Source organism: Rhinolophus sinicus, chromosome 15 (genome assembly GCF_057876585.1).
Source record: "Rhinolophus sinicus isolate RSI-liver-muscle chromosome 15, RSI-T2T, whole genome shotgun sequence".
In the NCBI taxonomy this organism is placed as follows: domain Eukaryota; kingdom Metazoa; phylum Chordata; class Mammalia; order Chiroptera; family Rhinolophidae; genus Rhinolophus; species Rhinolophus sinicus.
The window spans coordinates 72,528,281-72,542,371 of NC_142515.1; the positions used below are offsets into that span (position 1 = coordinate 72,528,281).

At 53.3% G+C, this 14,091-nt stretch overlaps 2 protein-coding genes across 2 annotated transcripts; both read left to right on the forward strand.

The window, feature by feature from the left end:
* Positions 1-1,578: 1,578 nt before the first annotated feature.
* On the forward strand, positions 1,579-4,136 carry ELANE (elastase, neutrophil expressed). The gene is made up of 5 exons (XM_019716001.3): positions 1,579-1,724; positions 2,134-2,290; positions 2,602-2,743; positions 3,441-3,674; positions 3,836-4,136. Exons 1-5 carry the CDS (start codon positions 1,658-1,660, stop codon positions 4,034-4,036), a joined length of 801 nt encoding a protein of 266 aa, XP_019571560.2. The 5' UTR covers positions 1,579-1,657; the 3' UTR covers positions 4,037-4,136.
* A 1,916-nt stretch (positions 4,137-6,052) lies between these two features.
* Positions 6,053-8,262, forward strand: CFD (complement factor D). Its single transcript, XM_019715997.2, has 5 exons — positions 6,053-6,445; positions 6,965-7,121; positions 7,214-7,358; positions 7,524-7,781; positions 8,046-8,262. The coding sequence occupies exons 1-5, from the start codon at positions 6,388-6,390 to the stop codon at positions 8,205-8,207; spliced, it is 780 nt and encodes a 259-aa protein (XP_019571556.1). The 5' UTR covers positions 6,053-6,387; the 3' UTR covers positions 8,208-8,262.
* The last annotated feature ends 5,829 nt before the right edge of the window (positions 8,263-14,091 follow it).

A 14,091-nucleotide genomic window follows, 5' to 3' on the forward strand; every position in this document is an offset into this window, starting at 1 on the left:
GCCAGTGTCGCCACTACTCTGATTGCAAATGAGAAGCCCAGTGGTCGCATCCTAGCCTATACCCACCAGGCAATCACCATCCTGCCCTCCTGGAGGTGGTTAATGGCTAACAAACCCTCCAGGATATCACTTTCTTTTCCAAGATCTTTATAAATGTTCATTCATTTAATCCTTGGGACATCCTATGTGATGGAGCCTATTATTATAACTTTCCTTTTACAGAAAAGAAAACTGAGACACAGAAGAGTTAAGTCAGTGGCCTGAAGTTATGTAGTGGTCAAGTGGCCACACCAGGATATAAACTCAGAGTCGATATGCTTGACCACCATGAGATGTGGAAACATAGTATACAGGTGGTGATCAATAGATGCAGCTTTGGTTAAATGGGGTCTTTCTGCCAGAGCCACTCTTCCCCCAAAGACATGGCTTCCTGCACTCTCCCCCATCCCAGGACTGGAAACAGGACTGTGTTTCCAGCAGGTGCTTACTCAGTGCTCTATGATAACTTTAACGCAATTGGGTGGGAGCCCTGCCAAGCAGGGAGCGGTGTAGGACTGGTTGATACAGGAGGACTGAAGGACAGACATGGAGTGCTTGCTGTGTGCCAGGGTCTGGGAGAGCAGTGCTGTCATCCTTACTGGAGAGAGAAGAGGGTTTGCTTGCTCATGGCCACGCATGGGGGGCGGTGGGGCAGGGACAAACGGATTCCAGCTCTGGTTCTGGGCACCCCTGGTGCTCCCACCTGCCTGTTCCTGCCGATGGATCCGTTGTTTCCCTCCCCTGAACCCTGCTTCGGGCCAGGAGAACGTTGCTTCTTGCGACAGCCTTGGCTATGGCCGTTGCAGCTGGAGCATCCTGGGGGAGGCGGGAAGAGGAACCAGGTCATGGGGTGGGGGCTGGGCCCTGTTGTTCGGATTGAGTTCTTCCACAGCCCCAGGCAGAAGCTCTCCAACCTCAGGAGTGAAGGGAATTCAGCAAAGCTCAGACAGAAGGGGTTCTTTCCCAGAACCTCTGTTGGCAGCCAGAGACTGATGTGGACCTGGGTGGGAGGGAGTCCCCGTTGTGGGCAACAATCAAAGAGAGGTTGAAAGGCCAAGCCCCAAGAGGAAGGTGGAACAAATCAGCCTCCAGCTGGGAATTGTGGGGTCTGGGTTCAAGCCTAGCTTACCCACTGTGTCACTGTGTAGGAACTCATGGGGGAACACCTCGCTGTGCCTCAGTTTCCTCTTCTCAAGTGGGACCCAGCAGTCCCCCATCACCCCTGTGCCCTGGGTAAACTAAGGCAAGTGGGGAAACCAGCCAATGCCCTTTGGGCCTAGGCTTGCCAGATTTAGCAAAAATATAAGACACCCAGTTAAACTTGAATGCTAGGTAAACAATGACTAAGTTCCTACATAAGTACAATATTTGGGACACACTTACACTAAAAAAAATTGTTTATCTGACTTTCAAATTTAATTGTGTGTCCTGAATTTTATCTGGAGACAACCCAGGCCCTTCACGCCATCCCCTCCCCTCACCCCCACTTTCTTCCCATCATCGCCCTTGTCCTGGAGGTGGGGAAAGGAAGTGGGGCAATGCAACGGCCCCAGGCATCAAGCCATAAGAAGGCCCAGTGGGAACAGGGGTGCACAGACATCAGAGCCCCTGCCCGACCATGACCCAAAGCTGCAGACCATCCGGTCCTACCCTCACCTCCATCCTGCTGACCATGCTGCTGGGCGGTGAGTGGGGCCACATGTCTGTCCATCTCTCCCTCGGCCTCCATTCCTGCCTCTCCACTGTGCCCTCTACCTGCGTGGCCTCTTCACCCTCATGGGGAGGTGATGGCTAGGAGGGGAGACCTGCTTCCAGAGAAAGAGACCGAGGTCCAGAGTGGTGAAGAGCCCAGAGTTTGAACTGGGGCATCACTGGGCTTGCTCTGGGGACTGCAAAGCCAAATTAAATCCAGATCTAGCTGTGCCCTGGCAGGGGGCAGTGGGAGGCCCCCCTCTCTCTCTGTGCCTCAGTTTCCTCATCTGGCACATGAAGAGCCCTGATCTGTGGGTTCCTGGTGAGAGTTCAAGGGCTGACTGGCCCAGTGGGTGGGGCCCCTGCATGGCACTCACTACCCCCGCCTTCACATATCCCCAGGTCCCGCGCTAGCCTCTGAGATCGTGGGTGGTCGGCAGGCCCAGCCCCATGCATGGCCCTTCATGGTGTCTCTGCAGCGGCAAGGAGGCCACTTCTGCGGTGGCACCCTGGTGGCCCCGAACTTTGTCATGTCGGCCGCGCACTGTGTGAACGGCATGTGAGTGATCGCCTCCCCCCGCCCCCCCGCCCCCATGCCCATGTATCTTGCCTTCTCAGACCCTCTGTTTCCACATCTGTCAAAGGGGGAGAGTGAAACCAGGGCCCAGGCTCCTCCAGGGGTCCCCCATGAACGCATCTCCCCCACCAGGCCCAAGTGGGGACATTCAGCCAAGGAGCCCAAGCATCTGCCCAGGGTGGCGATGCTACACCTGGGTGTGGAGATGGGCTTGGCTGAGCTCTGGGGTCTCTCAGCTACCCCCAACACCTGGGGCCACCTCGAATCACCTCCTGCACCCATTTTGCCTGCAGAAACTTCCAGAGGGTGCAGGCGGTGCTGGGGGCACACAACCTGGGGCAGCGTGAGCCCACCCGACAGTCGTTTGCCATCCAGCAAGTCTTTGAAAATGGCTTTGACCCCGAGAGGCTGCTGAACGACATCGTGATTCTGAAGGTGCAAGGCCAGTGGGGTGGGAAGTGATGCCCAGGCAGGGAACCGGCAGGTGCAAAGGCCCAGGGCCAAAGGCTTGGAAAGGGCAGGGACAGAGCAAACACTGGAGGTCACATGCGGCTCTAACTTGATAGATCATCTCTGTGCCTCAGTTTCCACTCATGTAACCTGGGGATGTAAGCCCCTCCTGGCAAGGCTGTTGAGAGAGTGAACAAAAAGACACAGAGAGATCTAGTTGTCAATCAACAAAATGTTATGATTATTTGTGTCTGATGGCCCTGTGCCCAGGGACTGTTCCTGCCTTTGTGAAATGGCAAAATTCCCCACATCTGGGCTGAAGGGAAACTGGAGGGAGAAACCCTCCCTTCCCCACTGCTGGCAGAGTTATGATTATTCTCTGAAATGTTTTAGAATAAGGGTTTTGTTGTCATTGGTGTTGCCCATAGTTTGTTATATTGAGTACCTACATTTACTCCTCTCAAGACACATCCAGGGACGCCCTGAGCCACTGTGGTTGCTTCTATTTCACAGATGGGAAAACTTAGGCTTAGGTTGGGAGCATCTCATTGGGTGGGCATCCTACTCCGTAAAATCCCAGAACCACGGTGGGAGCTTATGTGGGGAAATTGAGGCCCATAAAGGGGGGGCTGGTGCCCACCTCCCTGTGTGACTCTCCTGTCCTCTGTCCTGCCCACTACAGCTCAATGGGTCAGCCACCATCAATGCCAATGTGCAGGTGGCCCAGCTGCCCGATCAGGACCAAGGCGTGGGCAATGGGGTGCAGTGCCTAGCCATGGGCTGGGGCCGGTTGGGCACCAACCGGCCACCACCCAGAGTCCTGCAGGAGCTCAACGTGACCGTGGTAACATCCCTCTGCCGCCGCACAAATGTGTGCACAATGGTGCCTCGCCGCCGGCGGGCAGGCATCTGCTTCGTAAGTACCCGCATCCCCTCCCTACTCCACCCTCACTCCTGCCCAGACTGCAGCAAGTGGAGCTGTAGCCAGACCCTGGGAAAGACTTCCCAACTCTGAAGGGCAGTGGGTGGGGAGCCCCGGAAGTCCAGCCTCCCCACCTAGTCTGGCTCCACACACAGGGGGACTCCGGTGGGCCTCTTGTCTGCAACGGGCTGATCCATGGGATTGACTCCTTCATCCGGGGAAGCTGTGGCTCCGGCTTGTACCCAGACGCCTTTGCCCCCGTCGCGCAGTTTGCCGACTGGATCAACTCCATCATTCGCAGACCGGGTGACCAGCCCCATCTCCACCCCAGGGACCCTGCAAGCAGGATCCGCTAGAAGGGGCTGCTCCTGTCACCCCACCTCACCTGCCCCTGGCTGGGCCCTTCCCATGCTCCGTTATGCAGCATCTGGCACAATAAAAACCCTCTGTTTTGTAGACTGTGTCTTGGTGTTGGTTGTGTAATTGGGTGTTGAAAGTAGTCATGAGAGTATCTTGGGAATCTCACGAGTATGAGTATTGGAGTAAGTTCCTTCTCCACCCTCCACAAAGAGTGCCAGTTGCCATTTCTGGTTTCCCTCCTGTAAAACTCAGTTTTGTGTGATTAAATTAGCATTGCACGTGGTGATGACACAAAACACTGTAGCAGATGTTCGTTGAGTGCTTACCAGGCACAGGAATCATTCTCAGTCTTTGCAAGTGTTCGCTCATTCAGCCCTCTGAGGCTCCAGCCCTTGTGGCTGGTCCCATCAGTGCCCTGTTTTACAGAGCAAGAGAGGTGAAGCCCTGTTCGGGAGCCTGGCTTTGAGTCCAAGCTCTGACTTTGAGCAACTTGCTCGCTGTCTCCGAACCTCTGTTTCCCTGCGGGGAGGAGTGAGGTGCTGTCTTGTAAGGGGGGTTGGGGTCTCATTGGGTGACATAGACGAGCCCTCCCTCACCTCCCCAGCATATTGCTCTGACAAAGGGGGAAGGACAGAGCAGATGATTTCCAGGGCATCCCCCAGACCAGATGGAAGTTGCAGCCCTGGGAGAGGGGTCCAGCCTGTACCCCTCTTCTACCTTCCTGGGGCCACAGGCAGGGACCACAACAGATGTGGCCTCTGCCATCACGCAACTCACAGTCTGACGGTGGGGGAAGAAACAATCACTCAAGCAAGCAAATAAATGAGAGAAATACCATCAGGTAATGCTGTCCCCCACACACGCCATGAGTTTGGGATGAATCTCCTCCCCCCTCTCTGACCCCTGGCCCCCAATACCCTCCCACTGGAGCTTAGAAGCCTGGGTCCCCCTCAGGGCCTTTGCTTTGGCTGTCCCCTCTGCCTGACTGCTCTTCCCGCAGGGTGTCCCCTTATCCCGGAACAGCTCTCCAAGGAACAGCTGCTCAGAAATGTGACCATCTGCCATGCAATTGCTTTTTCCACTCAATACTATACGCAGGCAGTCTTTCCACATCCACATGACATCTGGGGACCATTAGGGTTATTTATTGAACCGCCCCATCTTCCAGGGTGGTTTCCAAATTTTGTTGCAATTTCAAACACTCTTACTCACATAATTTGGACCCCATATCCTCATGGGCTTTTGTTCGGAACTGATTTTAATAAGGAAATATGTTAGGCTCTAACAGATCACATGCTATTTTCTAATTTTTTCTGTATGTATGAAATAATCCGCTGTGAGGAAGGGAAAAAAAAGGGGAAAGTATTGTGTACTGTTCCCACTGGGGTCATATGAGGTCCACCCCACCCTTCTGGTCCCATCACCCCCCCCAATAGGTACATGAGATGTTGGTCCCCCATCCCCACCTTACAGAGAGGGCCACGTGACCCGAGTTCTGCTCATCAGAACCTGCCATCCCCTGCCTGCAGTGACTGGTTTGGGAGGGGGCACGTGATCCAAACTCAGCCAATCAGAGACAGCCTGGAGACATTGCTGGAGTGATGGGGAATTGGGGAGGGGGGGGGCACTGAGCCACTGGGCTGAGTCTGGGGCCTCTGAGGCCACAACGGTGGAGCTTGGTGAGGAGAAAAGCCATCAAGGAGGAAGGAGAAACCAGAGACAGTGGCCTGACATTGTTCAAGGCACCTGGATCAAGCCACACCTAACGGCAGACCCTGAACTTTCCATTTAAATTTCCTTGTTGAAGGCACAGTTTTTCCACTTGCCCCTACACACCACCTTTCTAATGTCCTGCTTGTTGGGGTGTCAGGCTCCAGAGCTGCAGCAATGGCACAAGGCTGTGCGGTGACCTTTCTCCTACCCCCTCCAAGCTGGAAAAGGAAGAGAGAGAAGGGAGGAGCAAAAAAATGAGGAAGTGGGTTGTTTATAAACCGTGGCCTCCAGCTGCTGTTGCGAAACCTGGGGCTGGAGGGGTGCTCTGAGGGCCTGGGTGTGGGTCTGTTCCTTCGCCCTGCTTCCGCCCACCCTGAGGGGCTGCTTACCACACCAGCGCCAGCCCTGGGCCAGGTGCACGGAGGCAGGAGGCACCCCTTGTGGTGCAAATTACAGCAGGAGAGAACCCCACCCAGAGGAGGGTGAAGTAGGCGGGCAGAGGCGGGCTTTTTTTTTTCCTAGCTGGGTGACTGCCCACCCAGCATATAGGGCCTGTGGCAGCCACCACCCCCTCCACCCTCATAAGAGTGTCCCAGGGCCCCGCCTGAATTAGTGTGGTGGCAACAGCAGCATCATGGCAAACTTCTCAGTGCACCTGGCAGCTCTGATCCTCCTAGGAGCAGCCCTATGCGGTGAGTGAACCTGTAACTGGAGTGGACCAGCTAGGGGCCACCAGCCTACAGAGCAGTCAGCCAGGGGCCCCCTCTGTCACACAGGACTGTCTCCCAGACCCTTTCGGTGGGCAGAAGGGGTCAGTGTCCTTGTGAATGGAAGACTCTGAAAATCCAGGAATTCTCAAAACATGGATCTGAAATGCGCAGTTCTACAGTGGAAACTGGTGGCCGGTGGGCCGAACTGCTGGCAGGAGTGTTGGTCCTGTCAGCTCCACTTTTCTTAGGACTTTTCTTAGGTTTAAATAGAACCCATGGGGCTCATTGTGTAGGACGGAATGTGCTCCAGACCCTGGCACTCCCTATCCTTCCCAGGCCCCCAGGCATCTGAGTTTGCGACGCTGGGGTGTGGGGATCCAGGGATGGAATTCTAGGTCTGAGGTCTGAGGTGGGTAGAGCGGCCTGGGGTGTGGAAACGGCGTCTGAGGGCTGGGTTGCAGGCATCCCCTTAGTCCTCACTCGCTTTTTGCCCATCCCCAGCGGCGCAGCCCCGCGGCCGGATCCTGGGCGGCAGAGAGGCCAAGTCCCACCAACGGCCTTACATGGCCTCGGTGCAGGTGAATGGCAAACACGTGTGCGGCGGCTTCCTGGTGGCCGAGCAGTGGGTATTGAGCGCAGCGCATTGCCTGGAGGACGTGTGAGTGGCCTGGACGCGGGTGCGGGGCTATAGAGTGGGGGAGGGTTTGGAGTGGGGACCTTGCTCTGACGTGGACCCTACCCCACTCCCAGGGCCGACGGGAAGGTGCAGGTGCTCCTGGGCGCGCACTCGCTGTCGCAGAGGGAACCCTTCAAGCGCCTGTACGACGTACTCCGCGCAGTGCCCCACCCGGACAGCCGGCGCGACAGCATCGACCATGACCTGCTCCTGCTGCAGGTCGGCCAAGTCTAGCTGCAGTTCCTCCTGGGGCATCCCCCACCCCCAGACCCCCGACCCTGGCGCCCGCCACCCCCCACCAGGTCCCACCGAATCCAGCGGTAGACCCTCCTGCTACATGCCCCCAGGCCCCCAGCCCTGACGCCCATCTCCTCCCACCCGCAGCTGTCTGAGAAGGCAGTGCTGGGCCCCGCTGTGCAGCCCTTGCCCTGGCAGCGAGAGGACCGCGACGTGGCCGCCCGCACGCTCTGCGACGTGGCCGGCTGGGGCGTGGTTAGCCACACGGGCCGCCAGCCCGACCGCCTGCAGTACCTGACCCTGCGGGTGATGGACCGAGCCACCTGCAACCTGCGCAGGTATCACGACGGCACCGTCACGGAGCGCATGATGTGCGCAGAGAGCAACCGCCGGGACACCTGCAAGGTGCGGAGTGGGCCGGGGCCAGCAGAGGGGCGGGGCTGCGTGGAGGGTGGGGCCAACCGAAGGGGCCGAGCTGAGAGCTGGGAAGGCGGGCCTTGGTGGGTGGGGCCTGCAGTAGTGGGCAGGGCCTGGGCAGATTGATGCCAGAGCGGGAAGGTTTAGGCCCGGGGGAGGAACAGGAACTGCAGTGGCAGAGCTCCAGGTGAACACAGGAGAACAGGAGGGCCTGCGGAGGTGCACCAACCCTCACGGCCCTGTCCCATGCAGGGCGACTCCGGAGGCCCGCTGGTATGCGGGGGCGTCGCCGAGGGCGTAGTCACCTCCGGATCCCGCGTGTGCGGCAACCCCAAGAAGCCGGGCATATACACGCGCGTGGCGAGCTACGCGGCCTGGATCGATGGTGTGATGGCTGGGGTTGAGGCCGCCTGAGGAGGACCTGAGGGGCTGGAGTCACCAGGAAGCAATAAAGTCACCCACTCCTGCATCCCGTCAGACTTTATTTTTTGTTTCTATTTTTTTTATTCATTTATTGGGTTGGTGCAAACGTAATTGCGGTTTAAAAGGTTAAAAATAATTGCAAAAACCGCAATTACGTCTGCACCAACCTAATATTTTGTTCTTTAGAGTCCACATACGTATAAGTGAGATCATATGGTATTTATCTTTCTCTGACTTATTTCACTCAGCATAATACCATCTAGGTCCATCCATGTTGCCACAAACGGCAAAATTTTGTCCTTTTTTTATGATTGAATAATATTTCACTATATATGTGTGTGGGTATATATATATATATATATATATATATATATATATATATATATATATATATATAGAGAGAGAGAGAGAGAGAGAGAGAGGAGAGAGCTCCAACAAAACAAATGCATACAATTTTAAGAAAAGAAAAAACTGTATTAAAATTACACTGATGGTAACCACTTTGAGCACCTCTTGTAATTGCAGAAGTCAAACGTGACTTGTAGTCATCTTTTGTTATCGGTATATATGGTGTATTACAATTTTAATACAGTTTTTTCCTTTCTTAAAATGTGTATACTTTTTTTGGCTCTATCTATCTATCTATCTATCTATCTATCTATCTATCTATCTATCTGACCTTTTTTTATCCATTCGTCTATCACTGGACACTGACATCACTTCCACATCTTGGCTATTGCTAATTATGTTGTAATGAACATAGGGCTGCGTGTATCTTTTTGAATTAGTGTTTTGGATTTCTTCAGGTAATTACCCAGGAATGGAATTGCTGGGTCATAATGCAGTTCTATTTTTAATTTTTTGAGGAACCTCCATACTGTTTTCCATAGTGGCTGCACAATCTGCAATCCCACCAGCAGTGCACTAGGGTTTCCTTTTCTCCACATCCTCGCCAACACTTGTTGTTTGTTGATTTATTGATGCCATTCTGACAGGAGTGAGGTGGTAGCTCATTGTGGTTTTAATTTGCATTTCCCTGATGATTAGTGATGTTGAGCATCTTTTTATGTGTCTATCAGGCATCTGTGTGTCACCTTTGAAGAAATGTCTATTCAGGTCCTCTGCCCATTTTTTAATTGGATTTTTTTATGTTGAGTTACATGAGTTGTTTACATATTTTTGATATTAATCCCTTATTTTCATTTGCCATATCTGCTCTCATTGAGTAGGTTGTCTCTTCATTGTGTTGATGGTTTCCTTTGTTGTGGAAAAACATTTTAGTTTAATGTAGTCCTATTTGTTTATTTCTTCTGTTGTTTCCCTTGCCTAAGAAGACATATCCAAAAAGATATTGCTAAGAGCAATGTCAAAGAGTTTACTTCCTATGTTTTCTTCTAGGAGTTTTATGGTTTCAGGTCTTGCATTTCAATATTTAATCCATTTGAGTTTACTTTTGTGAGAAATCAGCTAACAGCCTTAGGGGGTTTCCTTTGTATGTAACTGGTTGTTTTCCCCTTGCTTCCTTCAGGATTGTCCCTTCATCTTTAACCTTTGCCATTTTAACTACAGTATGTCTTGGTGTGGGTCTCTTTGTGTTTGTCAGGTTTGCAACAATCTGTGCTTCCTGGACCTGGATGTCGGTTTCTCTTACCAAGTTAGTAAAGTTTTCAACCGTTATTTCTTTAAATATAGTTTCTGTTCCTTTCTTTCTTCTCCTCTGAGATCCCTATTAATGCAAATGTTTCAGCACTTGATGTTATCCCAGAGGTCCCCTAACTATCCTTGTTTCATTAATTCTCCTTTCTTTCTGCTGTTCTGATTGTTTGTCTTCCAGGTCGCTAATCCTTTTTTCTGTGTCAGTTAATTTGATGCTAATTCCTTCTCATATATTTTTCATTGCAGTTACTGTATTCTTCAGGTCTGCTTGGTTCTTTCTTATACTTTCTCTTTGTTGAAGCTCTCCGTAAGTTCCTCTATTTCACTCTCAAGTTTGGTGAGCCTCCTTATGACAGTTTTGTTTTACTTCTTTATCAGGCAAATTTCTTGTCTCCATTTCCTTGGGGTTTTTTTCTGGAGATTTTTTTTTCTTGTTTCCTCAATTGAGAGATATTCTGTATTTTCATGTCATATTTCATTCTGTATTTAATTTCTATGATTTATTTATACGAATTTGACAGACTAGCTCTCTCTTCCATTATTGAGAAAGTGGCCTGAGGTAGAAGCGGACTCTGTGTCGGCTGTGTGTGCCGGGTGGTTGGCAGGTTGGTAGGAGCCAAGCGGGTGCCTAAGGCGTTGGGGACACGGGCCCACTGAACAGGAGCAGCTCCAGGTGGGGAGGTGTGTGTGGTGACCCAGGGACCCATCTTCCCCCCTTTGTTCGGGGCAGAAATGGGCTCCAGCTATGTGTCTGGCAAGGTGCTGCAAAGGCCTTGCAGGTAGGTCAGAGTCCCTGGACAGAGCCGCCCTATGGATGGAGAGGTCACCCTGGCCCCAGCCTTCTCTGCTGGTCTCTTTCTCCTTTGTTGTTCAGAAGCTGTTTATTCAGCCCTCGCTTGTCGCGGGAGTAACTGTTGTTTGTTTGCTCGGGGGAGGGGTTGAGTTCCGCGGCCCCTGCGTCCCCCATCACAGGCCTTATCAGCCTTTATTGAGCACACACTGCATGTGGGACACGACGGAGCCGAGCCAGACCCAGGGGGAGGCAGAATCCACAATCTAAATCGCGTTCATCGGTAATGAGGTGTCAGGAGGTGACCGGAAGGCTGAGAGGCGGCAAACCTGGCAGGGAGAACCTAGGGAGCAAAACCGGGAGACCCGATGCCTTTGACGCCCAGCTGGAGCTGACAGGCGCTGTTCTAGATCTTTGCCACACGGTGGCGTCCTTACTCTTCCCTAGAAGTCGAGAGGCTACCCGAGACCCAGGGAAGCGCCGCTCCGCATGTAGGCCACACGGTGGCGCCCATACTCTTTCCTAAAAGTCGAGAGGAGACCGGAGACCTAGGTTGGGCTCGCGTGGGGGTGTATCCTCGGCTAGTGTTCAGCTCTCCCTTTGCTACCCAAGAGGAGCGTGTGGGCGTACTGTCTGCAAGACCCTGCTCTGGGCTGAGATTTAGGTACACAGACACTAAAGTTGTGCTATTATGATGGTGTCCCAAATGGAGAAACAGGCTCCGAGAGGCCGTGTGACTCTATTGTGGTCACACAGAAACTCCCGGACAAAATCTGGATTCAAACCCAGAGCCACGGCGTAGACATACCCTGGACTGAGAGGGTCAAAGAAAGAGGTTGACGGAGAAGCCACACCACTCTGCCCTTCAGACGCATTGCCCTCGTGGGCAACAACAGGGAGGTGACAGAGGGCAGAACGCAGATCCCAATGCCCTGTGCTGTTTCTCCCACCTGGATGAGGGGCCATTGAGGCCCAGCACCTATCAGGCTCCAGGCATTAAGCCTGGTCCATAAAGGGTGTTCATGACCTCCCCTTTGTGCAAAACCGGACAGTCTGAGAGGTGAAGTCATGTGCCTCACTGGGGATTAGAAAGTTGGGATTGAACCTGTGAAATTTTGTTTGGACGAGTCATTCATTCACACAGAAGTGCTTTTGGAGCTCCTCCTGTGTGCTGGGTCTTGTGGACACAGCTGAGACCCAGTTCTGCTCATGGTAGCTGGTTACATATTCTGTGCACAGGATGTGACTCATTTAGACTTTCCGATGACGGGTGTGAGGTTCTTAGCGTGCTCATGGATTTCATGTATAATTTGGGAAATTGTACATGTTTGAATAAGGGGACAGGAGATGTAATTGCTGGTCATTTAGCATCAAAGACTCAGTCATTTGATAGGTATTTCCTGAATGAAAAGATGACGTCAGGGAGGGGCTTTGAATAGACTCAGTTTGGGGAGGAGGAGGATGACCAAATTTAGCAAATAAAAACACAGCCTGTTCAGTCAAGTGGGACTTTCAGAAAACAAATACATTTTATGCTGTTAAGTAGATCCCATGTGACATGTGGGACACTTAAACTAAAAAAAACACTAATTGTTCATCTGAAATTCACATTTACTAGGCATCCTGCCTTTTATCTGGCAACACTGGTGGGGGTACAGGTGAATCTGGACTGTTCCCTGTTGCTAGGCTGACTGTTGAAGCTGGAGTCCCAGTCCTGTGGCCTGAACGAACGGTGGGGTGGGTGGAGGGCAGGGGAAGGTTGTGTGGGTTTGCCCAGCAGAAAAGGGGGAAGGGTGTCCAGGCAGGAGGCACAGCCTGGGCAAAGGCCTAGCAGGAGACAGATTTAATGCCATTTGTCCTGAAGAACTGACTGCTCTCTTTTTTTTTTGGGGGGGGGGGGGCTCCTATGATCATGGCAGAAACCAGAGCCCTGGGGGACAATGCCGTCTAAGATCCCTTTGACCCTGCAGGGCCGCTCCTGGTTGTGCCCCCCCCCCCCCCCCCCCCCGCCAGGTACATGGCTCTCATATGCAAGTGTTACCCTCCCACTTGCCAGAAGGGGAGCAGGACAAGCCTGAGAGCCACGGGGGAGGAGCAGGAAGGACCCACGGTAGCTGTGGCCTCCACCTCCCTGGCTGTACCCCACTTGGATAGGTCACACCCTCCGCTTCTACTTCCAGAGGCTGGTACCCAGGTGAGGGACAAAACATTTTGATCCACAGACTTCCCCTGTTTGAACATTCCAGGGGACCCGGGGCAGGTGGGCCACCTCATGTGTCCCCCACAAGCTGGTGTTCCCAGGCAGCCAGGCATGTTTTACCCACTGGGCTTGCGCAATGATTTATAGAATGTTCTGGTGCCTGCTGCACAACAAACCACTTGAACTTAGTGACATAGAGCCACCACCCACCCCTTATGCTGTTTCTGCAGGTCGAGAGAAGAGGGTGGTTTGTCCCCTTCTCTTCACTGTGTCCAGGTGACCTGGAGTCACACGGAGGCATCTTTGCTCCCACCGGGCCTGGGATGGGGCAAGTCCAAGTAGATATGTGGCCCAATGAGGTGTGGGTGACATGACTGTTGAAGGACGAGCCTCTCCACCTCAACAAGTAGATGGCACAGTGGCCGAATCACAGGTGTGGTTGGGTAGGAAGGACCGGGGGACATCTCGGTAGGAGAAAGGCCTTGTTCCCACTCCCCAAACTCCTGATTCTGAGCACAAATGGTTTACAGACATTCCCTCCACTGGCTCACAATGGCTGTGTCCCTAGGGCAGTGACCCTCACCCATATGCATCTCTACTCGGGTCTGTCCGAGGGCCCCCCCCTTTATTAGGGTGGCAGATGAGGCCACGTGGCCAGCAGCCCACTGAAGGGCTGAGGGACAGCTTCCCTGTCCCCTCCTGGTGTACGCAGCCCAGGAGCTCCAAGTTCCTGCGGAAAGCACCAGCCAAACCACATTCGGACTGCACGCTGTCCCAGTCCTGTGGCTGTGGGCAGGAAGGCTTTAAAGTTGGCCCAATCCCTTGGTAAGGGCTCCCTGAGATCCTGCGACCCCAAGAGGCCAAGGGGAGCGTGCAGCAGCTGTTGCCTCTCACAGGTGCCGACCTGGCATTCTCCTTGGAGCCTCCAGAGGAAAATATAAGAATGAACTACCACATAAAAGGCAGGGCGCTGCATCTGGCACCTGAGGGGGAACAATCCAGGAAGGTGCCTGGGGGGACCAGGCCTGAGCAACTCTGGGTAGGGGAGACCAAAGCAGACAGACACGTGGAGACACATAGACACAGAAACCCACCTACAGAGGAGCCTGTTGGGGGGGGCAGAGCCCCCACCTACCCCCAGCCCGTTGCCCCCTGCGGGACCTGTGCCTGGCAGAGCTAGACGCTCTATAAATGCTGACACAGAAAGAGTGACACATGGGCACAGAGAC